We start from the raw sequence: 27516 nt of genomic DNA, 5'->3' as shown, positions 1-27516 counted from the left end.
GGCAAAGTTGTTCCATAAGAGGTGAGGGTGAATTATTTTTGGACCTGTTGTGGAAGAGGAGGCTTTTAAATTTACTTAAAAAAATGAAATTATGACGTTTGCGAGTGGCAAATTGAAGCTGTGAGGGACGATTGCAATACCTTGACGTTGAGTGATGGATTCATTATAGGGTTGTCAATTTCGATTAAAATGTTTATCCTGGGCTCATGAAATTTAGCTCCCACTTATCGAAATAGATCGTCTTGTTATTTCACTTTCATGGGAGTTGGTAAATAGTTGGTGGGATTTGATTAAAATTGGGATCGACAACTTCTCCATATTGCGTTACAGCAGCACAAAGATAGGGATGTCAAATTTGAACAAATTTACATAACACTCAAATAATTGCGTAATACCTAGTATATTATATACCGAAGGACTAAAGTGTGTATTTTAATCGAGAGGGTGCAGATGTTTGTTACAATCTGATTAACTCTAGAGTTGTGTCATGTGTGGCAGATTTTAATTTTCTACTCGTATACCTACTCATAAAATTTAACAATAATAGTTGACAATCTTTAATTTAGGGGAGTGTAACTTTTGTAGTACTTCACATATGTTTGGTTCTTTGATCGATTAGGGTTAACGATCCAGCAGCAACCCTCCAATTGCGCTCACGCTTAAAAAATTAATAATAATTAAATTTTGAGGGGTATTAACAACTCCTTAGATCGAACAGTTTTGTTTCTTTGTTTCCGTTTTAAGATCCACCAACAACCCTCTAATTGCGCCAAAAAAGGAACCATTTGTCATTGTGAGTTTTTAATTAACAGCTAAATTTGAATCCTCTCATTTCACAGCTAAACATACCAACAAAATCTTGCGTTTAGAAAAACCCTCTTTGATACTACGAAGAAATGCGGTTTCAGCACGATGGTGCCCCACCTCATTTTCCTTTAAACGTTAAAGAATGGCTTAATCAACAATTTCCTGGGAGGTGGATAGGCCATATGAGTAATCTCCAGGTCTTACATCGCTAGCCTCTTCTTATAGGATACGTGAAAGGGATTGTATACAAAGAAGTCCCTACAACAAAAGAGAATATGAAAATGCGCATTCGTAATTCGTAACTATGCTTCGTCATGTCAAAGAATGCTTTTCTAAACTCATCGACAAATGTTTGGGACAGCGTGAAGACATTTTGAACATTTATTACAATAATTGTTATTTTTATTTAAACTTTTTATTTTGGTTTTTGTGGTTTTCGAGTTTTTGTTTTGTTTTGTTTGGGTTAAATATTTTACCATTTTAATTAGTGTTTATAATTTTTAACGGCGAGCCATTACTTGGAAGCTTCGAAAATCGAAAAACACTTTGAATTATTAACAGTGCAACGGTTTTTACGAGTTCTAAGTTTTATTATAACTGCGACATTCAATTTTTACTGGACATCTACTTTTTGAAAAATGACGAATTGCAGCTAAACTTACTCCTTTCAAATATCATGTATAAAATACACATGGGCACACTAAAATTGACCAAGGAATTAAAATATGCAATAATATACAGGCGGTTCTGTTTAAAAAATGCGACTTGGATATAAATCACCATTTATAACAATTGCAATTTCGTTGAAAATATTTTTAGATTGTTGCCTTAAGAGACATTCAACATGTTTAAATTGTTTTAACTGGGGTAGATAGGAATTTGGAGGTTGATGGGGGTTGAGTTCTCTTTTATATTGTTTTAGTTCTCTTTTTTTGCCCTTGAAAAGGTTTGCACCACCTTTTGAGATCGTCTTTTGTTTGTATTATCCGAAGGCTATGAAGAAGCACTCCAACTTTAAACTTGAAAATGAGTAAATTTCAATTTGAAACATGTTATTTAGTAGTACAATGAACTCCCGATTATCCGTGGAATTGTAGACTAGTGCGGATACCGCGGATAATCGAATTTCGCGTTTAAGTCACAAAATTGCTGATAGCGGTTCAACAATGGCTGAACCCGCTGAAGGTGTAAAAAAACAACACAGTGTTGTACTGTCACATTATTATAGTCTATTATTTTAATCATTTCTGACGACTTGAAGGTAGGTGATTAAAAAACCTTTTTCCGTATTTCCCATACTACTCTTCTCTTTTCCACTTCTGCCCGTCAGCCCGTCCGTTCCCATTTCATACTATTTTCCTCTTCTTCCTTGTCCTTCCACCCATCTTCGACTTTTCTACATTTAACTGTACTGTACGCATAAGAAAAAAGCAGTCACCATGGCTCACTGATAATATTAAACAGATGATGTTACTAAGAGACGCTGCCTTGGCTAGGTATAAAAGATCGAAGGTGGTTACCCATTGGGACTACTATAAACAATTACGAAACTACACGAACTATGCCATTAAAAAAGAAAAAAAGGCCTTCTTAGAATATGAAGTTCGCCACAATAGACCACACCAAATTTGGAGTGCATTAAAAAAATTAGACATCACCAGTAAACCAAGTAATAGGGTAATTCCTCCTCATCTATGCAACCCTAATGAAATTAACAAAGCATTTTGTTCCAAGCCTACTCCTGTAAATACTGCCGAACTAACTGATTTTTATAAAAATAATTCAAACCATAATTTCCACACATTATTTGAATTTCAAGCCGTCTCTGAAATTGAAATAATGAAAATAATATACAACCTCAAATCCAAAGCGGTTGGTGTGGATGGAATAAGCCTGAAAATGATCCTGTTGTGTTGTCCTTATTTGATACCTTATATTACATACATAATAAACTTCTGTTTGAAGTCCAACTCGGTCCCTGATATATGGAAAGCAGCAAACATTATTCCATTAGCGAAACTGAGTGAACCTGCTGAATACAAGGATTTGCGCCCGATTAGCATACTCCCTGTGTTATCGAAGGTCCTGGAGAGGGTATTGATGCAGCAAATGAACCGCCACATTTTAAATTATAATATCTTGCCCCAAAATCAATCTGGATTCAGAAGTGGATACAGTTGTAATACAGCCTTACTCAACATAGTTGACGAAGTATTGTCCGCATATGATGTTGGAAAGCTGTCCTTGGTTGCTTCATTGGACTTTTCCAGGGCCTTTGATACTGTCATACACGAAATTTTAATAAGCCAACTAAGCCATGTCGGATTTAGCGTAAATGCGTGCCTTTTACTGAAAGATTACCTCCATAACAGAACTCAGACAGTGGTGCTCAATGGGATTAAATCTGACTCCATCGGCATTTCCGCTGGTGTACCTCAAGGGTCGATTTTGGGTCCTCTGCTTTTTACTATCTATACGTCATACTTTTGTAAATGTCTTAAACATGTCACAGTACACCAATATGCCGATGACACCCAATTGTACCTTGACTTCTTCCCAAAAGATATTGTACAAGCAACTCAACGTTTCAATGAAGACATTAAAAGTCTAGTTGGGATTTCTGAGGCGCATGGTTTGAGCATTAATGCGACCAAATCATCATTAATTCTATTTGGCAGGAAGATCGTGAGAGATGAGTATAAATCCCTTATACGTATAAAAGTAAAGGATTCTATACTTCCAGTAAAGGACGATTTGAAATATCTTGGAGTAGTAGGTACTCGACAATGCCTTAAGGTTTAAAACACAAACATCGGAAATGACCAAAAAGGCTTATCTCAGTTTAAAATTAATTTTTAATAATCGCCACCTCCTTAATCGGGCCACAAAAATTATACTTTGTGAGGCGTTAGTACTGTCACAATATAATTATTGTGATAGTGTCTATGGACCTTGTTTGGAGGTTTCCGATAGAACCAAGATTCAGAAAATGCAAAATTCATGCGTGCGACTCATTTATGGTATTAGAAAGCATGAACACATCTCCCATAAGTTTAATGAATTAAACTGGCTGAATATGGATAATCGGAGATTTGTTCATGCTGCAGTATTATACCACAAAATAATTAATGCAAAATTTCCTTTGTATCTATATGAAAAGATTAGATTCAGTACTAATCCCAGATTGATTCATTTAATCACACCCCCTTATCACAAAACGGCTCTGTTTGAAAGATCATTTACGTACCAAGTGGGTAACCTATACAACTCGCTTCCTGACACTTGTAAAAAACTTAGCACATCTCAATTTAAAAAATACGTCCGCAAAATCGTACTTGACCGGCAGCGGCAATAACATCTTTTTACTGTGTTATTCCATATTACCATGAACCAATGTATTATACATCATATAGTTAGTAGTTATCACAAATTAATTCTTTTTTTAAATTTTTGTCTGTTAGTCCATTGCACAACATTATTAATATGTTAAATATAGTTATGAGTGGGTAGTGTGGAAGAGCAGATCAGGCGTATCCTCGTCTGTATCTGAACATCGCCCAATTTAGTTGCCCTCTACTTTTTATACTATAATTGTGTTAATTTTTTAATTTTTTGTTTTTTTGTTTTAGTTGACGGGTTAACTAAATAAAACCATTATTATTATTATTATTATTATTAACTCCATTCCATTTCTTTCCCAATACCTTTCCGTTCTTCCCATCTTTTCCTTCGTCTGTTCTACCTCTGTTATAAGCACCGTGTCTTTCGCGTATACCAGGGACCATATCTTTCTTCTTCCCACTATGATCCCTCCACCTTGACTCTGTCTTAATAGTTTTTCCATGTCTCTTAAGTACTCCAGATTAAATATGGTTGGTAAGTGGACATCTGTCTTAGTCCTTTACATCTCCAAAACACATCTTCATACTTTTTCCCTTTTCACTTTTTCAAACGCTGCCTTTCAGTCCACGAAAAACGAGACTACATCCTGCTCTGATTTTGCAATTCCTCTTTTACGCATCTGTGCAATAATGCTGTCTATCATTCCCCTTCCTTTTCTGACGTCTCCATTTCTCTTTCTAGTCTTTCGTTCAGTATCATTACCTAGATTCTATACGCCGTAGTAATTTTCCTATAATTTCTCACATAATCTTTGTTCCCTTGTTGAAGAGCGGAACAATTACTTCTTCCTTTCATTTTTCGGGTAAACCTCCTCCTTTCCATACTCGTTTACTAGACTTTTTATCCTCTTCTAGACCCTATCTGTTGCGAAAATCTCGCCTCTCCTTGCCGTTTTCCGGTTTTTTCAGAACGTTTAATTTTTTTCCTCCGTTTATCACATTCCAAAAAAAATCCTCTGTTTTTTTTACATTTTCTTTTGTACTTTTTTTCGTTCCCTCACCTCTTCTTTCTTTCTCTATCATATCTCTATATCTATTTCTCTATTCTGTATACTCGCTGTCCTACCACTCCTTTATATTTTCTCCCCCCCCCCTTCAGGTTTTCCACGTCACTGCTTTTTTAAAACTCTTCCTCTGTATTTTCTCCTTGTACCTTTAGTCTCCTTCTCTACAGATCCATCGTGCCTCTTGTTCATAAGGGTATCTCCCTTGATCTTTGCGTCTTTTCTAGGCATAATATTTAAAAATAAAATATCTAATTGTTTTTGGAGATGGTTTTACTGCACCCAACAAATTTACAAAATGCAAATTTTTTTCTTTAATTTGGTATATACTCATTTGTACTGTAAAGAACCAATTTTGCACCACCCCACGTTCACTTCGCGTGTAGAACCCTACTAAAGCGTGTAAAGAGGATCTACATAGAAAAGCGGCAGAACGGTGTGACCTTACGGGATCATTGCATTCACGTGTTTTACGGTCAATAATTCTCTTGAACACTCGGGGAAAAAGGGAACAGATTGTTATCGGGGGGAAATTATTTGGGTCATCATCAGGACCCGATTCATGAACAAGAACAGTTCGACCTTTCCTTTTTCGTCCGCTGTTTTTTTTCGAAAGAAATTCCTCTTACGGGATGATGGTTTTGTCACCAATCGATTTCAAGGATCAGTGCTATTGAATAATGAGCCGGATTAATAGTCTTGTTTCCGAATGCCTGTAGCACAAACTATCAATAAAATTGTAACAAGTCTATAAGTTTCAAGTAATCTGCCTGTAACTATAACTACAAGTTATGTTATGGAGAAAGAGCTACAAGTGTAAAATATATTCTAACAATTGTAAGGCGTGTGTTACAGGCCCTAGGCAATTGTCAAACAATTTTTTACTGAAAATGATGTGTGGCAATATGTATTAGCAACAAATCATCATAAATGATTATAAAAATTAAAATAAATGTAGTAACTATAACCGACACTAATTGATTCATTCAATTTTCATAGTTCTCACGACAACCAAACTCATTAATATGGGGTCCGTTAACTTGGCCCCCCACTGAGAGATTTCATAGTCGTATTATTTTGAAATGAATGCACTCGTTATGCGCTCATATGCGCCACCGATAATAACTCTTGCACCATTATCGTTTTTTAGAAATCCGAAAAAACATTTGGGGGGGGGGGGCAAGTGAACGTAGCCCCCCCCCCCCAGTGCGTATTTTGTCCCTTGTAACTAGGTCACCTGATACATTTGGTTATGCGCTCAATTGCGCCACTTTAATTAAAGCTAGCGCCATTACGGTTAAGCCATAAACATTTTTTAAAAAGCGGAGGGTGTAACTTAGCTTTTTCAAAAGTTATTTCCGGAAGTGCGTCCATTTTGAAAATATTTTACATCGATTCGGCCTTCGGAGTAACTCCTAAATACAAATTTTTAAAAACCTACCTATTTTACTTTCCCAGAATCTTTTAACTAAAGCTCCCAAAAAAACACCCTGTATAGTGTTTCTGAAACACTATAATGGCGCCAAGATTTTTGTTTACGGCGCATTTTAGCGCATGATGAAAGGTACGATGTAGTAGAAAAACATGTTAAAAAACGTAACTTTTGAAAACGTTAAGTTAGCCCCCCCCCACTTTTTAAAAATTTTTATGGCTTAACCGTAATGGCGCTAGCTTTAATTCAAGTGGCGCAATTGAGCTCATAACCAGATGTATCAAGTGGCACAAATACCGGTAGCAAAATGCGTTATGGGGGATTCCGTTCACTTGCCCCCCCCCCCAAATATATTTAAGGATAACCAAAAAACAATAATGGCGCAAAGATATCTTTTTACGGCGCATTTCAGCGCATACCTGAGAGTACAATTTCGTATGAAAAGATGTTAAAAAAAAGTAACTTTTAAAAACGTTAAGTTGGCCCCCCACTTTTTGAAAATTTGTCACGGCTTAACCGTAATGGCGCTAGCTTTAATTCAAGTGGCGCAATTGAGCGCATAACCAAATGTGTCAGGTGACCTAGTTACAAGGGACAAAATACGTACTGGGGGGGCTACGTTCACTTGGCCCCCCCCCCAAATGTTTTTTCGGATTTCTAAAAAACGATAATGGCGCAAGAGTTATTATCGGTGGCGCATATGAGCGCATAACGAGCGCATTCATTTCAAAATAATACGACTATCAAATCTCTCAGTGGGGGGGCCAAGTTAATGGACCCATTAATATGTATTAAACAGTTAACATCAATAAACCTTTCAAGCTGTTTTTAATGAGTTTCCCTTAACTTTTCCGGTTTAATACAAAGTTAGATTAAGAAGTAAGTTTTCTTTACTACACCTTTATGCTAAAATATACCAAATTCTATTTGAAATATTGAATAATATTGCAAGAGATAATCTCAAATAGAGAATACCTAAACAGCTATGGTTTATATATTGAAAGTAGTAGACGAGTTTATGACTTTTTCATTTTTTGATATGGTTCTTCTACGAGAACCTCTAAAAATGGCTTCTATACATTTAGACCTTGGTGCGGGTCTAGAGAATACGATCCAAAATTTATTCTTCGGTTCTCACCTTCACTGGGGTGTCGTAAAGTGAAAATCCGAGTCGAAAATTATCCTAAATGTAGGACAAGAAACTAAGACGGGCGGATTTTTAAAATTTTCCCACAGAAGCCTATGTTTTAGTTATGCATTATCCAAGTATGCAGAACTGTTCCACTGCAGTAGTCGTTATTGATACGAAGTAAATCCTTTTCTGAAGGGCGTAAGACAATTTCCATGTTATATTTTTATATAATATGAATTATATTACAAATACATGCAATGGAACCAAGCATATGAGTAGAGGAAGGAAGAAAAATGAAAAGGATTTCAATTACTAAAAACAATGCGTATAAGAAAAAAGCTCCCCATGTTGAGATAATAAAAAATTCTCTCTGTAAGTAAAATTCCGGATTCGCCCGAGATTTTATCTTCAACATCTTGGCAGCATTCATTCTTAAATGTTTGTTTAAAATTCGCAACGCTCCAGCGTTATGCAATTATAAATACAGTGGCAGAAAACGCGATTGTTTCAATTCGCTATAAAGATAATTGCATTTTAAATGCGCTTTTAACTTTCCCGGCGTGTATGCAGATTTTAGAATCACCGTTAGGAACAAAAATAATGACAGAACGGCCGGAACAAAGCACTTATATACGTCTCTCTAATGTGACAGTAATTCCACATGGTAATGGAAATGAACTCTGTAATAATTATCCACTTGAGTAACTCAATTATTGGTTTATTAATACGTCGCGGAGTAATAAGATCAAAGAACTTTCACGTGAGCTATTGGTTTTTAATTATTTTATCGCAGCAGTCAAACTGTTTTGAGCACACTCTTTATATTATTGTATCCCGCTCGAGTTCGACGTCTGGACGTTAATGGATATTTCTTTTAATTACAGAATACGTACACGAACGCGGATAAGCTTCTTGCGGCTGCCGAAGAATTGGCGCACACCGGAGAGTGCGATGCCGATGAAATCTACACGGTCGCTCACGAACTCGAGGCTCACGTAACTTCTTTCGCCGCGAGGGTCGAACAACGTCGACGCCGATTAGATCTGGCCGTCTTATTTTACACGCACGAGAAAGAGTTGAGCACCTGGGTCGACGAGCTGCGGCAGGAGTTGCAGGGCGATGAGAGCGTCGCCGAAAGTTTGGACAATACCGAGAGACTCCTCGAGCAGACCGCTCAGCATCGCGATCAAAGTTTAGATGCTTGCGCGTCTACGATCGCACAGGGCGAGGCTCTACTTCAAGAATTAAGGTAAGGGATGAATCTTTTAGTTGCCGTGTATAATGTAGGAAAAATTTTAATTAAAAATCAACTTGCCCAAGCAAATTTACATGAAATTGAAAATGAATCAAACTGTTGATTTTAGGAAAGTGCCGATCTGCAAAATCTATATGTGTTTTTGTAGCTGAAAACTTTCCACGTACAGCTTGAGTTTAGAATAACAATTACAAAATATCCTCAGCTTCGTATGATTTGTTTTATTTTATATCCAGTAAAATGCATATTTTCGTGTTTTACCCTTTCAACAAGCTTCAGTACTGCTACAATTTCCGCACATAAATCCCGTCTCGTCTTCAACCAGTGCGAAAACTAAATTTGTCTTGTGGGCTACAATCGTGGTTTATGGGGTATATTCAAAGCATGAGACGCTTCTTTGGAATTTTCGTTGTTAAACTTTGGAATTACCTTGAGTGGGAGGTCTGTACATGTACATTTCATTCGTAAACTCGTGTTTATTCCACATAACATATTTTTCGGTAATGGAACATGAAACCCCAATCACCATTCCTTTTAAACCATAAGACAACAACCTTATTTGCAAGAAGAAAGATTGACGTTCTTCGGAACAGCATGCCTAGAAAGGAAAGAACAAATTTTCTAGAAAATGGAAAATTTCTCCGATAGGTATTCTTGCAGGATTAGGGTGCTGTGCGCGGGTGCACCATCCTGTTGAAACCGACAGTTTTCAACTTTTGCTTTTTTTGTGTGCCGTATATCGTTGTATTCGGAATAAACGTGCTACTCAATACAGTATGCACTTTTTTTACGAGCCAGATAAAAAAAGTTGAGGATGATTTCTCTGAAACGAAACGTTGCATTGAAAATCCCTCAACGCCGTCTCGTAGAGCTCAAATAATGGCATTGAGAAAATGTTTTTTTTTTTAATTTTTTTTTGTACCTATCTGCTCAAATAACATCAGGAAAAAATAATAACGATTTCGGCTTCTCTAGCATATCTTCGGGAGTAATTGGAATTTTTTGGTATGGTTTCAGATAGACATCCTTATTTTAGAGACAGCGTATATGTATGTATGCTTTATTGGTGATTTATACTTACGAGTATTTTCACACGTCATTTTTTCACAGACATAATTGACCATAAACTATAAAGCCACAAAGTAATTTTTAAGTATTTAGGGTGAACCCTTTGCTCCTTACGCTCGGCGCCTCGACGGTGAAAACTTTCTCCTATTTACTTGGATTTACCTACCTAATCACTGAAATTATGTAACGAAAGTCAAAACTACAATTTCAAAGGCGTTCTTCGTTACCCTTATAAATTTTGTTTCGATGATACGGCGGTGGTGTGTTGACAAACAAATTTTATCGGCCAACTGTTGCAGAAAGGGCGGGTTCGTTCTAGGATAACAGATGGCTGATTTCCTAGTAAATCCAAGTTGCAGAAGTTTTAATTAGTTATTATTATGGTAATTAATGGTTTCGGTTTGAAATTATTTAATTACCCTGATTATTATCGCTATTTACGAAATACGAGAAACTGTGCGTTATGGACTTTTGATAATAATGTAATCGGTGAAACGTGGCGTTATAATGGCTCATAAAAGGAATCATTACGTATTATTTATAATGCATAAACTGGACGCTCATTTTTCATGCAGGATGGTCCACTTAAAACAGTCAATTCCATTTTCGGATTTGAAAAATAAAAACAGCGAAAACAGACCGAAAATTCCTTTCGAACGTTTACCATCCCTTTCCATTTAAAATTTTTGGTATGGAATTCACCCCCTGATCGGGATTGAAATTACGTAAACAATTGATTTAATTTAAATCTCCCTCAAGACTGAAGTTGATGTATTTGAACTTTCATGGCAAAACTGACGTGAAGCGGCATTGACGGTTTTCAGTGGGCCATCCTGTATAGGATGTACCAATTAAAATAATTATTTTCCAGAAAATTAACTAAATATTACATACATTTCAACCCCTTCTCAAAGTTCAATGGCATATGGGGTTGCGATTGTTTAGTACTTAGAGTCAAATCATTTCAGGATTTCAATTATTTTATTTTGTGATTTGACTAGAATCATTTGTCATTGGATTTAGTGCAATATTTACGGGAACTGCATGATCCTTGACGTAACCCCAAAAATTTAACGGAGATCTTGCAGGCCAAAGTATGAGCCATTGTTCCTACCCGTCCATCTGAACATTTTTGGTTTAAATACTCTGGACAACTCGCACATTGTGCGCAGAAGCACCGTCTTGTTGAAAATAAATTGATTCGAGTTGAAATTTTCGAACTCGGTTTGTAAGAAATTGAGGTATTATTTAATATTCCACACCAAACATTGAAACTGGACTGGATCTAACTTCCTTAAATCTGTTTTCATTTTCTCTAGACCAATATCTATTTGTGTCTCTGTTGAAAATGCCTTTATTGCTAAAATTAAATTCGTCGTTCCATAGTATTGTCTTAAAATGTGTTGATTGTTGTCATATTCATCAATTAGTAATTGACAAAACTCAATTCTTCTTTCTGCATCACCTTTATGTAAAGTATGCACTAAATTGGTTTTATAATTTCGTTATTTATTTTTTAAGAATGCTCCAAATGCGTGCATCAGTAACTTCTGCCATTTATCTAGTTGATAAAGTTTGTTTTTCATTAATTACGTTATTTTTTACTGGTCCCTTGTTGAGCCACCGCTTGTCGTTGCACTTTTTTAATTTTCGGAAGCGATCAACTGCGCCACACGGATTCTATTAGGGTCCGTTAACTTGGCCCCCCCCCCCACTGAGAGATTTGATAGTCGTATTATTTTGAAATGAATGCGCTCGTTATGCGCTCATATGCGCCACCGATAATAACTCTTGCGCCATTATCGTTTTTTAGAAATCCGAAAAAACATTTGGGGGGGCCAAGTGAACGTAGCCCCCCCCCAGTACGTATTTTGTCCCTTGTAACTAGGTCACCTGATACATTTGGTTATGCGCTCAATTGCGCCACTTGAATCAAAGCTAGCGCCATTACGGTTAAGCCGTGACAAATTTTCAAAAAGTGGGGGGGCCAACTTAACGTTTTTAAAAGTTACTTTTTTTTAACATCTTTTCATACGAAATTGTACTCTCAGGTATGCGCTGAAATGCGCCGTAAAAAGATATCTTTGCGCCATTATTGTTTTTTGGTTATCCTTAAATATATTTGGGGGGGGCCAAGTGAACGGAATCCCCCATAACGCATTTTGCTACCGGTATTTGTGCCACTTGATACATCTGGTTATGAGCTCAATTGCGCCACTTGAATTAAAGCTAGCGCCATTACGGTTAAGCCATAAAAAATTTTTAAAAAGTGGGGGGGGCTAACTTAACGTTTTCAAAAGTTACGTTTTTTAACATGTTTTTTCTACTACATCGTACCTTTCATCATGCGCTAAAATGCGCCGTAAACAAAAATCTTAGCGCCATTATAGTGTTTCAGAAACACTATACAGGGTGTTTTTTTGGGAGCATTAGTTAAACGATTCTGGGAAAGTAAAATAGGTAGGTTTTTAAAAATTTGTATTTAGGAGTTACTCCGAAGGCCGAATCGATGTAAAATATTTTCAAAATGGACGCACTTCCGGAAATAACTTTTGAAAACGCTAAGTTAGACCCTCCACTTTTTAAAAATTTTTTATGGCTTAACCGTAATGGCGCTAGCTTTAATTCAAGTGGCGCAATTGAGCGCATAACCAAATGTATCAGGTGACCTAGTTACAAGGGACAAAATACGTACTGGGGGGGGCTACGTTCACTTGCCCCCCCCCCAATGTTTTTTCGGATTTCTAAAAAACGATAATGGCGCAAGAGTTATTATCGGTGGCGCATATGAGCGCATAACGAGCGCATTCATTTCAAAATAATACGACTATGAAATCTCTCAGTGGGGGGGGGCCAAGTTAACGGACCCATTCTATTATCTTCCTGTTAAAAACATTGCAGATTGGTCTAAAAATTTAGCATATCAAAAACGTAGACCATGATAACAATCAATAGGAAATATTGATTTTATTTCTTGCTTTTAATGTAATTCGTGGATTTTGTCATTTGACGCTTAATAAAATGTCACTCGAAATGTTTTCTTTTACTTTGGAACTTATGTTTGATTTTTTTTATAAACATGGTATACATTTTTGAAATCAAGATTTCTCTATTAGCTGGCCTAAACTTTAAAATTGGTGTCGATATAGGTAGAATGAAGTATTCATGATAACGAAAATTCATTTCCATCACCTAAACGAACGGAAAAAGTACCCTAAAGAAAATCATTTTAGTTTGTAAATACCTCCCCAAGCAACAATTTTAAATCAAAAACGTAAATTATGTTATTTTTCGCCATATTTGGGAGACTATAGAGAGAAGGTATTTAGGCATAACTCGAGGATCATTTCTATACCAACTAGAGCAGTCTTGAATCTTGATTGAAACCTCGCCCACTTAAAAATATAACCTGGGTCAAAATTGGGTCCCTGTATCAATAAACGGGAACTAATATTGTCTTCCTGTTAAAAACGGTACCTAGCAAATTGGTCTAAACCCCCTCTTTGATTCTTGTTCTATTTCATGACGAAAGATAAGGTAATTGTTTAGTCTTTGCAGTATATGACGCGAACGTATAGGTAGCTATAACATTAATTTAAGCTGTCTAGGCGTTCTTCTAGACAAAAGACGTGCCATTACATAACATTGACCTCAGTGTAATAAGCCAAATCTGAAAAATGCTATGGAATGTGTACTGGTATGGGGTATAAAAATGTTCGTATGATTAATTGCATTTCTGCGTCTCCCTCAATTGTAAAATTGGATTATGTTCATCATATATAATACGAAAAGGTCGTTAATCGCGAAACCTCCAGCTTCGTTTTAATTCAATAAAGAAACATCGTAATGAATTAAATCAACCGACTGCGTGAAATAAAGTAATACAGTATGTGTTTCATTAAGATTGTGGGGGGTCAAGCCGTCTGATGGTCCCAGACGATATACGTGGGGAGTAATTACTCTATTAACCGATCTAAATTTGAAAAAGATCAGCAACGAACACAATTTTGTTTCCACGATAAAAAGAACTTCGTTAGAGCCACCCCGTGGTGCAAACCGATCGATTTCCATTGCCAAATCATGTTAACTTTCTTCTATTTACATCGGCAAGCTTAATTTTCGTGTGCTACTTATTTTCACGATTCTCGAGAATAATTTCGTTAGAGGAAATGACTCGCAGCCACCCCATGGTGCAGCCAAAATATGTACCTAACTTTCCTTTTTTCACGTTATATTAAATTTACATTGCAAATCACACACAAAAAGTATAATTGTAGTTTATGCTTTCACTGTTTGCAATGGATGAGCGTATTATTTTCCTAGTCCGTAGGTAGTTGGCGAATTAAATAAATATTTATTATAAAGTAGCCTAACCATAATGAAGTGCAAAGTTGAGAAGTTTCACTCTTTTTATTCATGCACGTGCTTGTGTTTGTTTGGTGATCGATGCCTATCGATAGTGAAAGTTTCCGATTGATTAGTTATGCGTAAGTGGCATTACGTGCATTTTTATTTATATAATATGGTAATCCGAGATTATATCTTTGAGAGTAATATTATATATAAATATCATATTTATTAATTACAAGTAAACACGAATGTGTATTTCCTTTTTTCGTACAAAACACGTTTTGAAACATTGAGTAGATTAAAGGAGCTCATTGTAAACATTTTGTGTGACAATTGCTGAAAATATTCAAGTTATTAACGTTTGGACATATTTAACAAGAAACCTCCTCCTACAAAATTTGTAAAAAAAATTATTGGACTGTAATAACAAATCCCCAGTGATGTAATCCATAGTAGAAGCGATTTATTGTCGAATTAAGCTTTTTCAGTATTTTCAGTATGTTTTATTTGAAACAAATTAATGTCAGATAATATATCTGCAAACGATGTACAAATTTGACTATTTTTGGATGTTTCAGTTCTTAGGTGTAACAATCCGCGTATTAAATTGAAGTAATTACTACCGAAAAATCAATGTATTATAAATCTGGACTATAGGAGGGTGGGTGTCTTAATTCCTGGAATTCATCGATCATTTTGGGCCTTATCGCTCTTTTTCATGTACTCAATCAGCACAATCCCGTCACAACCCGTGAAAACCTTGCTATAGTTATGAGTATAGTAGGAGCGCTCACGTCATCGGTGTATTATGACGTATGAAGTATGGTTTCTGCGTAAGAAAAGACGAGACCATACATTATTTATGTACCAAGGTAAAGAAGTCTAGTATTATTGCGCCGCGGAGCGTAAGGTGCGAAGGCAATAGTAGACCTCTCTACCCTGGTATAATTATATACTATTTTTTTCACTACTAGTACTTGAAGTCCTCTAAGTTAACAGATTATATTGTTAAGAATGCGAACGGTTTGACAGAATTTTGTGTTTATTAATTTTACATGTTAATCAAGTGTGTGGAAGTAAAATTCGAGCACGTCCTATTTTGTTCTGTCATTGACACATTTTCAAAGAGTAATTTCGTACGTTTTTTCCAAAATGTGACAATTTTAACTATGCAATTTCTCTGGAACTGAAAGATGGTGGCAATAATTCATTTTACATAACCTGTCTAAACGTTAATTAAGCGAAATTTCGAGCGCGACAGTTCTCATTATCGACTACTGGTTAATAATGACTTCATTATTAACCACTTTCAAAAGCTGCCGAGAAAGCCTACTTTACAAGTGGGAAAACCTTCTCACGGACAACAACCCTGGCATAGCCCACTCAAATACACGAACAAATTAACAACAAAATCATAAGAAAATCCACAAAACATTTACCCTTGCATTCTCAGGGGACCTTCGAAAGAAGGTAACCGAATCTTCGTATGTTGGGGGGTATTCCATACCCGGCCCCCTGTGCTACGCTTTTCTCCAAAAATATCACGACTGTCCTGAGGACTGAACGTTTTCGGTGAGCACTGGGGGCGTACGAAGATTCGGTTACCTTCTTCCGAGGACTATACTTGTACCTGTACGATTCCGCATTAAACGAGGACTCGGGGAACCTTCGGAAGAAGGTAACTGAATCTTCGTGTGCTGGGGGGTATAGAGCCCCCGGCGCTACGTTCGTTTCAAAAAAATATCACGACAGTCCTGAGGACTGAAGATTTTGGTTGAGCATCGGGGAGTCTTCTGAAGGTTCCGTGAGAGCGCAAGGGTAATATGGAAAAAATTCGTTAAGCAGCTTGTGAGCAAGAGGCGAAGAGTGCACTTTCAATTTGTTTTTTCGAATTTAATAGCCCTTATGGACATTTTATGCCTTAACGAGAATACAAACATGAAATAAGTATAGTTCCGGAGCCTTTGTGTCCCAGACAGACAGACACATTAAGAGCGCAAAGGTGCATTTTTTATTTTTTGAAAGTTGTTAAGTCTAGTATGGTTCTCGGAAAAAGGCACCTAATCTTCGCATATGCTGGAATGTATTAATACATATTTATTGGAAGTGTTTTCCCCCCATAAAATGTTTTGCGAGGCGAAGAGGTGGAAAATTATAAACCATTTTTAACTAAATTGCGTGTCTCAATATGTTGCATATTTTTGCGTATTTATTGGTAACTAGTTTTCGCTAAGATTATTTCTAACTTTACATTAAATATGAAAATTTATGGCTGGAATGTTATTGCTAACTTTACGGGAGAGAATCTTTTATCCAACGGATTTAGTTCGAGATGGAATAACAATTTATTTATGTTTGAAATGCTGAGACGTGAGAGCTAATAAAGTGGAATGGTTATAAGATGAGCATAGCTAACTATCTGAATAGACAACATTTCTGCAAGTTACGGTGTATTCTTGCATAGTAAATTAACTGACACAAAGTTTTGGACCAGATTATGAGCTGGGAATTAAATTATAGGGCGAAACACAAGATTATTCAATCATATAAGAACGATCGTGTACAGCTAGTATGGTTTGCGTACTGAGGCAATACATAATTTAGGAAATCAATTTATTACAATAGAAGAAAGTATCTTTATTCATATGCGCTTTACCGATGCGGTGCAACTTTTTATTCAACTTTGAACACGAACACTAAGAGCAGTTTATACTGAATCTCCCCTTGTGGTTTGGTTTCTGAAACTAGGTATTTTTCTTGTTTTTTCCCTTTTTTTTAAATTTTATTTAAACCTTTTATTTTCTAACTTTATGTTTTTAATGGAAATCAAATAAAGGGTATTATTATTATTATTATTGTATGTTTTAGGATTTTGTTGTTTTATAAAATTCATTACGGGGACGCCTGTCTTGGTAGTGATTCGATAAAAACGCCTGCATTCTCTAAAGTTTGCTGGGGATTTTCCCCCGCAGTTAATATGTCAGGGGCTTTTGTGGAGATTTCTCGCAATTAGTGTATGTGATGTCCTGACATTTCACGCATCTTGGTTCTAGTTTGTAGCAAAAAAATTTCGTATACAACACGTGTTGAAAGTGTCTATTTTTCGCTTGATTTCGCCCTCATTAATCAAACTGCAAATTCATGAAAAAAAGTATCACTATCAAAACTAGTTGTACAAATAACTAGGTATTTAGTTTTCTCGCTCCAAAATATAGAAAGATAGTTTTTTCTCTAAAATTTGAAAAATTAGGGAGGAGGAGGGGTCACAGGCATGTCAAGAACTAGATTTTGATCTGTTTCCAAAAAATTGAAATGAAACTGTAGATACCTTGAATCAGCAATAATACAACAATTAATTTACAGATCTTACTGTAATAAAATAGTCAAGGTAGTTCCAATATACTTTCCATCCTGAAAAAGATGCGTAAGCGTCTTCTCGCAAAGGTGTCCAGACTGTGATGTAGCGAAAAATAGATTAATAGATATACGGAAAAGCAACAAAAGCTCGAACAACGTCGGAAAATGTATTTTCTGAACGGAAACCGCTTTATTCGATTTTATTTTTGATGGAAGATGTCGATTGCCTAACTGAATGATGAATTACTCTGACTTTTATCAGACGCGTGCCCTTTTTGCTGGAAGATAATTGGAGCGTTAAAAGCGCACTGTAACGATGACTTGGCAATTGGTGGTTTTTGATGGACTGAATTGCAACTATTTAACTTTTCCTGTAATGCTTTGCTTTTTCCTATAAATTTACACACGAAAAGCTTTCAGTCGTATAATAGTTTGTTTTGTTAGTGGCTTTCGCATCTATTCCCAATTCTAGTCTAATTTAATAATGCAGGGAGACGAGGGATAGGTTTGACTTTCGATCAAATGACAGTTGAAATAATTCTACTCGTCCATAAAGTCAGCTAAAATTGTGGAAATTTTGAATTATTACGAAAGTTTACGATGTGAATTACCTTAGAGTTTCATCTGGAAATTTTTCCATAATTGGTTTCCGTATGCTTACCTAATAATATCTTCACCTCATTAATTGGTACATTAACTCTTACTGCTGAAAAATTTGGTGGATAATTTACATAAGAAATCGGATTATAGATCGAAAACCAGTTCCTGTCGTTATGGTATGCGTACATCTTTGTTTTTTATAGAACTGAGACCTGTGGGGGTTGAATCTAACATGCGAAACCGTATCTGGCCTTGATTTAATGATTAAAGGCCATCGTTGTTACAGTTTTCCTTTACTTAATTAATGCCCGGTTTCACAAACGATGATTAAGGTTAATCAATGATTAAAAATATTAGAATGTTAGCCACCTTTGATTATACGCTCAGATGTTTTCCATTCGAATATTTTTAATCATTGATTAACCCTAATCATCGTTTGTAAAACCGACCATAAGAGTATTATTTTAATCAACCGTGTGATCGTTCTTAAGAAAATTTATTATTCTCTGTGCGGCTATCATTAAACTTTTTATGAACGATTGTCATAAAATGGGAAGTCTATTAGTCTACGGAGTATAGCTTTATATCGTTACGATCCCGTGGTAATTGATGGAAAGGAATTACATTGACACTTACATTTACAATCAAGAATTTATTGAGATTGTCGTTTCGCATCACGGTTTTATGGTTTTCGTGTTGCAGAAGAATTTGCATAAAAATGTGTGAAATTGAACTTAAGCATCTACTGCTAGGTTAACTTTCATTGGGACGATTATTTATAATTTTGTTCGTCGTTTCCTAAATGTAGATGGGTTCTTTAGGCTACAGTTAGATAATATCACTCTTTGATAGACGTTGTGTCAAGTTATAATTGATCAGTGGAAATATAAGATGTCTCAAAGATTTTGCAAATTTCTTCCAAATTTTGCCCATGTTATCGTCAGTTTTATCAACTTCTAAATACTGTTTTAAAAACTTGTATAATATGGAAAATCGCCTAGATCGCCGCTGCCATTATTAACGATCCTCGTTCTTCATTGATGCATTGATGCATGACTAGTAGCTCCATTTCTCTGGATCATAAAAATCACTAAATTCGCCGTATTTGCAATAATTAGTTACTCGTGGTTATTTTCAAAGGTATACACCTAATGTACCGCTCACTAGAGAAATGTGTGTAAACAGTCATCAATCCGTTCCTATATTTGGATGCCCGGCGTCAATCCTATTAGAACAGATTCTTCATTCTTGTACTACTTTGGATAGCATTCTTTGGGCAAAAACCAGAATCTAAAATCGGGAACAATGCATAGAAACTGTAAAAATGGTCTTTATTGATGCAGCTTTGGCAGGTATGTCTCATCCTCTTTAATAGGTCCCTGATGGCTCTTCTTCACGACTCTTTATCTTCAGCTTCTCGTTACTCCTTCATGTCCTTCTTCGCCCTCCTTCAGGTCGTCAACCAATTTCCTTCTTCTTCTTCTTCTTCTTCCTCAACAAACAGTTCGTTCTTAGTACGTGTCCAATCCAGTTCATTTTCCGTCGCTTTGTGATCTTTAACATATATCTTTCCTCTCCAATTCTTTTTGTCGCAAATTTTGTCTACTTTCCAAATTTCCAGATAGTTTTTCTCTGAAATACACAAAATAACGGCGATGTTTTTTCTTTTTTTCAAAAATTGGAGGGGGGGGGGTTGCGGGGGGAATTTTTGGTGGGATGTTGAAAATTCGGATTCATAGACACAGAAAATATAAAACAAGCCTATGTACAGAACTACCATGAATTTTGTATCCTAAAATTATATATTTCCTGGACTAAATCCATAGTTGCTTAATCTCCATTCTCTATGCCGACAGAACTTTCGCAAATTATACAATATTTCAAATAAAATTTTCTATATTCTGCATAAACTGGTAGTAAAGTAATAATGAGAAATTACTATCTAATCTAACTCTATATCAAAATGAAAAAGTTACGGAGAACTCATTAAAAACAGCTCGAAACAGATTCAATACAAAGTAAAAAGTTCGGTTATCGCAAGAATTATGAAAGTTGAATTACGGTTAATGATGTTTAATTTATTATTTGTTAAAAATACAGAAAGTACGTTACATTCTGCAAAATGTATGTGTAATGTAAACATGTGATTGGCGACTTGGTAATTTTAGCGAGTAATGTTAAATTTCGATTCATCTGAAACAGCTACAGTCAGCGTTTTTTTTTCTTCATCTGTGTGAATTTCGCCCGCTATTCTTTGCGATTGAAGAGGTAACACGTAGAATCCACAAAATGATTTATATTTAAACAACAATTTAACTGTAGAAATCATACTAGATATTAGTAAAATAGAAGTAACTCTAAAAATCGGATTTGTGCGACCTTCTCAAGATAAATGGGGCACACTGTATATAAATTAATTAGGTAACATTCAAATATAAGATTACGAAACTGGTTTACAGCAACTCATAAATGAAATGATCGCTACACCTACACCCCAAGTCGTCTTGCCTATGCTGGTGAAGTTAAATCGCAATGAACCATCCCCTGAACCTGATATCGTTTCTGGTAAAAATGCCTGCTTCAAAAATATCGTATGTAACCCGCTATTTATTTTCGTTCTGTTCCGAATTCCATTGATGTACTCGGACAAAAAACGAAATTTACCCTTTAGTCAATTAATAATTCTAGTTAGTTGATACGTTCTTTCTAAAATACCTCAGGCCGGGCCCGACGTTGTTGCGACTTCGCACGTCCCTTTTTTTTTACTTTTGTTTACTAATAATTCATTTATTGTCTACCATCAAGCAACGTTGCTCCCGGTACTCACTCCGTAGTAGTAGTTGAATAGGTAACCACTCGAAAACTTGGTTCGTTAATAAAAAATGTGGGATAGTATATGAAAAAAAAAACAGTTCTGTGACATAATGGCGTTACTCGTATCTCGTATATTTCAAAAAGGTTTTTGACAATCTTAATCCTTTATGCCTAATGTACGCCGCCAAAATTTTAACAAAATCATAGTAACCGTTTTGCCGACAGAGAATATTTTAGTTTTTTAACTTTGACATTTTTCTTCTCAGTTTTTTCTGTTGTAATAAAATCTGGCACAATTGTTGTTGTTTTCCGTGAAAAAAACATTTTGCTAAGTCGTCAGGCAACAGTGCTATGGCTAATTTACTGATCCTTTGAAACTGTGAAAAAATGTCAAATAACTTCGAAACCATGTCAGTTAGACATTGCATCATATTAACAAAATCATACTGCTTTTTTTATGAGTAATTCAAAAATACCCTCAGAAGAGATAGTGCTATTTGAAATAAGAAAGTTCCGGTATCGTTCTGATACAACCCGAATCAATAATCCAAACCGTTCCTGAGATACTTTTAATGGTCCACTTAAAAACACCACCCTGTATAGGGGGTTTTATTTAATCATATGCAACTTTGCCATAAATCACCCTGTACCTATAACAATTGCAATTTCGTAGAAAATATTTTTAGGTTGCAGCCTTAAGAGCCCTTCAACATGCCCCGACAATGAATTTTAAATATGTGCGTTAATAAACCCATAATCTTCCATCCATGCACTAATGGTCTACCCTGTATTCAGGGGCGGACTGGCACGGGGGGGCGGGTGGCGATTGCCACCTAGCCTGTAGATCATAATGGTCCGTTGGAAATTTATAAATATGTGCTGTATTTAGTTTCTTGCACTATTAATAAATTATTAACACGTTTCTCTAATTGGGGTTGATGTTAGGTTGTTAAAAAATTCTGTTTTAATTGAAGTGTTTTACAATGAATTTATCATTTTTTTGTCGTAGCATGAAAGTGCTGAAATACAATGATAGGCGACGCACCTCGTGTGGATTGTATATTTTGTTACTTTTAATTATCAGCTGCAATTTAAAAAAAAACTGTGTGGTAATTGATTAACTTTTGAACTAGTAGCCCAATTTTGGAACTGTTTGAAATTATGGATTCTACAGGCCACATTCTATAAGAAAATTTTTTTCCGGGGCGATCTGAGACAATTTTTTTTTCGGGGCTCAAAAAAAGGCAGTGTATAACCTTCCTTTTTTACCAAAAATCGACTACACCAAAATTTCTCGGGAAAACACTTTTTCTTATTAATTTGGGTGCGTAGAATCCAAATCAATTCGTACTTTTTCGATCAGACTTCTCAATCAAAAGTTATAGACTAGAAACCAATTTCGAAAAAAATTCAAAGGGCTGTAACTTTTGAACTAGTAGCCCAATCTTGGAACTGTTTGAAATTATGGATTCTACAGGCCACATTCTATAAGAAAATTTTTTTTCCGGGTCGATCTGAGACAATTTTTTTTTCGGGGCTCAAAAAAAGGCAGTGTATAACCTTCCTTTTTTACCAAAAATCGACTGCACCAAAATTTCTCGGGAAAACACTTTTTCTTATTAATTTTGGTGCGTAGAATCCAAAACAATTCGTACTTTTTCGATCAGACTTCTCAATCAAAAGTTATAGACTAGAAACCAATTTCGAAAAAAAATTCAAAGGGCTGTAACTTTTGAACTAGGAGCCCAATCTTGGAACTGTTCGGGGCTCAAAAAAGGCATAACCAGGGGCGCACTGGCCCGGGGGGGGGGGGTGGCGATTGCCACCTGGCCTGTAGATCATAATGGCCCGTTGGAAATTTATAAGTATGTGCTGTATTTAGTTTCTTGCACTATTAATAAATTATTAACACGTTTCTCTAATTGGGGTTGATGTTAGGTTGTTAAAAAATTAAAAAATCTGTTTTAATTGAAGTGTTTTACAATGAATTTATCATTTTTTGTCGTAGCATGAAAGTGCTGAAATACAATGATAGGCGACGCACCTCGTGTGGATTGTATATTTTGTTACTTTTAATTATCAGCTGCAATTAAAAAAAAAACTGTATGGTAATTTATTTTTCGAGAAAGGAGTACTTTAAAATGTTTTTGTGGTGCACCTCAGAGCACCCCCCCCCCCCCCCCCGCCATCATCATTACTACACTAATACTTTAATGGCCCGTAACCTGTGCAATTCCACCTGACCCGCAGTTACCCAGTCCGCCCCTGCCTGTATTGTCACTGTAAGTAAACCAAACGTATTGTTATAGCAAGGATAGTGCCCATAATACTTTAATGAGACGCTAATTCGCCCCCAGGAAGATTTATCCCCGAAAGATTCATCCCCGAAAGATTTATCCCCGGTATATTCATCCCCTAAAAATTCGCCTCTAAGATATTCTCCTTCCGAGGATTCGCTGCCGGAAAAAGTGCTGTCACTATTACAATCAATTATATCTGGGTCGAGTTTCTTTAGGGGAAAGTATCCCGAAAGCATACTTTGGTGAGCTGATGTATGGGGGTGAATTTTCCATGAGCGGGGGCGATCCTTCAGGTGGCGAGGTCAAGTTTTCCAACGGCAACTTTATTGCCAAAGCGAATATTCCGAGGATAATTTACCGCATACTTCTGATCAAATATATATCATTTAGGATCAGAAAAAACTCGTGGGTAATCCACGCTCTAAATGGGGTGATGAACCATACAGGAAATAAACAACTTCCCCGTGGATATTTAATAATTGACGAACAGATATAATTGTGAAATGTTCGACATGTTTCGATTGTTAATCATTTTCAGGTAACAAATTATAAGTACGGTGCGTGAGAAAATTACATTATTGAAAAGTTGTTGAAGTCTTGACGTTACATTATTGAAGTAATAATAATAATTTAATTTATTACTTATAATATTTCAATGTAACGTCAAAACTTCAAAAACTTTTCAATAATGTAATTTTCTCACGCACCGCACTTATAATTTGTTACCTGAAGATTATTAACAATCGAAACATGTCGTAACGTTTCACAATTATATCTGTTCGTCAATAATTAAATATCCATGGGAAGGGTTTTGAGGAATTGAGTTGTTTATTTCCTGTATATCATTTAGGAATTGTGATTTGTTGATACCATCTTTACCATAGCCATTAAACGAAGTGTAGGTAACCTTAAACCCGGATTAAATTTGACCGCTTTGAATCATTATACCGAAACGGAGTTTTAGTTTTGGATGGAATTTGTCTGGGGCTAGTATTTTTAAGGGTAAACTCTGCCATGGAGATGGAATTTCACTGTTTACTTTGGGCTGTACATTTTATCATAAGATTTACTGGGCGAATTTCCCATGTTCAAATACTCTGAGGGTGAATACTTTAGGTAAATCTTTCCGGTGAGAAATTTCCTTTTGACAAATCTTCAGGAGCGAATTTTCCAAGGTGAATATTCACGGGGGGAATATACCATGGAGCGAATTTTCTAGGGGGTGAATTTACCGAGACGATTTTTCCAGGGCAAATCTTTCTACAGTCTATGTCGATCACGATCAACAAATAAGCCGTAATTCCAGTCATTTCTAGTTTTAGAATTGACTTTTCAATTTTCATACTACGATTATACCTACTTGTATAGCTGACTCGGCAATGTATGAGTTTAATGTTGAATGGTTTCATTCTCGACTTACCGCACATAAAATTAAAAGTAGGTATTTCATAAAGACACTTAGGCCTTAGGCATACAAGAATTATCGTAAGTTTGTCCACTTCGCTTCAGAATCGTATATGGACATTTTTGGATATTAATAGGGGACGGAATTGCGATTCTGTCAGTAACATGAGCATCCAGAACTGCAAACCAATTTATTAAAATAATGAATTCTAATATTTTCCCTTTACGATTTCAAACAATTTACATGGCATTAGGAATTTCATTAACTTGAGTACGGCACAGAGTCCTTCGTTAACTAATTAAGATGGACAACGTGCCGGTAATAAACCATGTCAGAGCTTTGAAACTAGTGTAGTAGGTACGTATTTAACGTCAGTTGTCAGCGACGCACCCCGATATCTTTGAACATTCATGCTAGATTCTTCAGACAGAAATTCAATATTGGATTATTTTATTTATTTTCAGTAAGCATACCGTTGTTTGCAAATCGATAACTTGTCTGTTCGAAGGATTTATTTTATCATTGTAGAATTTCGAGAATTCGATAAGGTTTGGGAGAAATATTTTCTTAAGATAATCCCAGGCAACAACCCCTACTGACTTGAGGGGGGATTATAGTACTGTTTGACTTGCAACTAATGATCCTATCTGGTAATGAACGATGCATTAAATTTTGTCTGTAGGTGTTAGGAACAGTTTAATAATGTACGAAATTGAGTTTCCAACTAGATTGTCCAATCACTTGTGACTTACTTACTCGTGATCAATCTCGCAGATTAAAATTATGTAGATTACAACAATTAACTAATGTGAATGTTTGTTTTAGATCTGTTGGTGATATGGACACAACGGGTTCAATATCAGCGGTAGAGGCGGCACTCGATCGTTTAGCGAAACAAAGAAGCGACTTGGAAGAGCTTTGGGCGGCACGTAAATTACGGCTAGACTTGTGTTTGAGATTACGAGTATTTGAACGTGACGCTCTCGAAGTTTCGTCGCAGTTAGAGATGTGGTCCGAAGAGCTTCAGCACAGCGAACTGACGAGAGATATAGCGAAAGCGGAACAGTATTTAAGGCTTCATAACGAAAGCGTTAGTCAAATGCAAAATACGACATTCCAAATCCTACAGCAGGGACAAGAGCTGGTGCAGGTCTTCGAAAATTCGGGCGTATGCATTATGGCCGATTCGCAGTACAATGCTCAAACTAGAGTTCAGGTGTTATTAGAATTTTTGCACGATCGAGAGGTCGACCTGGAGGATTTGGCGGAGGTGAAAAGGGTGAAGCTCGAGCAGTGCATTCAGTTGAGTCAGTTTCAAAATGACGCCAATCAGGTTATTAGTTGGATACGTAATGGGGAGTCGATGTTAATGGCCAGTTTCGCGATTCCGAATAGCTTGGCGGACGCCGAATTGCTCAAAAAGGAGCACGAGCAGTTTCAAGTGGCGATCGAAAAGACGCACACGTCAGCGGTTCAAGTGAAATATCGAGCGGACGCGTTGATTAATGGAAATCACTACGATCCGCAAAGTATAAGGGAAATTTCGGAAGAGGTTACGAAGCGCTGGCAACAACTGGTGACTTGCGCCGAAGAGCGGCACAAACTGGTAACGGCAAGTCTAAACTTTTACAAAACTGCCGAGCAAGTCTGTTCGGTATTGGACAGTTTGGAAAGGGAGTATAAGAGAGATGAAGATTGGTGCGCCAATGCCCATCAAGCCATGAACATGGACAAAGCTACAGCGATTTCACAGTTAATCAATAAGCACCAAGAACAGAAGGAAGCGTTTCTAAAAGCATGCACGTTAGCGCGCAGAACAGCGGAGACGTTTTTGAAGTACACCACGCGCAGTTTGCAATTCTACAATTATCCCCCTGGAACTGGTAACCAGGAGTCGCGGGTGAAAGGGATACTTGAAAAGTTGCTTACGCAAGAAAATAAAGTGTTGGAGCACTGGACGCAGCGCAAGAAACGCTTGGACCAATGCCAGCAGTTTGTACTCTTCGAACGATCGGCCAGACAGGCGATTGAGTGGATACACGATACTGGTGACTGCTATCTAACAACGCACGCAACGAATTTAGGCACTAACATTGAAGAAACCGAAAGTTTACTACGCGAGCACAACGAATTTAAGGGTACGGCGAAAGAAACGCGAGAGCGCGTCAAACTGCTGATTCAGTTAGCGGACAGTCTGGTGGAAAAAGGCCACGCGCACGCCAGCGCCATCAAGCAGTGGGTGGCGGCTGTCGATAACAGGTACAAGGACTTCAGTTCGCGAATGGACCTTTATCGGCAACAGTTGGAAGATATGCTCGGAATTCAAGCGGAAGAGAGTGAGAAGAAGGAGTTGTCGATCGATCGCAATTCGGATCCCAGCTTGGAAGCGAAAGTGAAAGAGGCCGCTGCCAAGGAGCTCAAAGAATTGAACGAGGAAAAACGGAAATCCGCCCGCAGAAAAGAGTAAGTAGAGCTTTAATCTTATCAACTGTTATAATTTGCCCAATTTCTTTTTATCAAATATGGTTTGTCAAAAGAAATCCCTTTATATGATGATTTTGTCCGTCTGTCCATCCGTCTGTTCCTCGTCT

The 27516-nt window shown here is 36.6% G+C and overlaps 1 protein-coding gene across 1 annotated transcript in view; it reads left to right on the top strand.

Moving 5' to 3' along the window:
- Positions 1 to 27516, top strand: part of LOC116173489 (triple functional domain protein-like) — a gene marked incomplete at its 3' end in the record, with an annotated part of 132446 nt that overhangs the window by 95346 nt on the left and 9584 nt on the right. The window contains 2 exon segments of the mRNA XM_031490987.1: positions 8661 to 9025; positions 25751 to 27388. Coding sequence (XP_031346847.1) covers positions 8661 to 9025; positions 25751 to 27388 — 2003 coding nt within the window.

Source organism: Photinus pyralis, unplaced genomic scaffold (genome assembly GCF_008802855.1).
Source record: "Photinus pyralis isolate 1611_PpyrPB1 unplaced genomic scaffold, Ppyr1.3 Ppyr1.4_LG6, whole genome shotgun sequence".
Taxonomy (NCBI): Eukaryota; Metazoa; Arthropoda; class Insecta; order Coleoptera; family Lampyridae; genus Photinus; species Photinus pyralis.
Note: the sequence above shows the minus strand (reverse complement) of the source record. Positions and strands in the feature narration are given on the sequence as shown.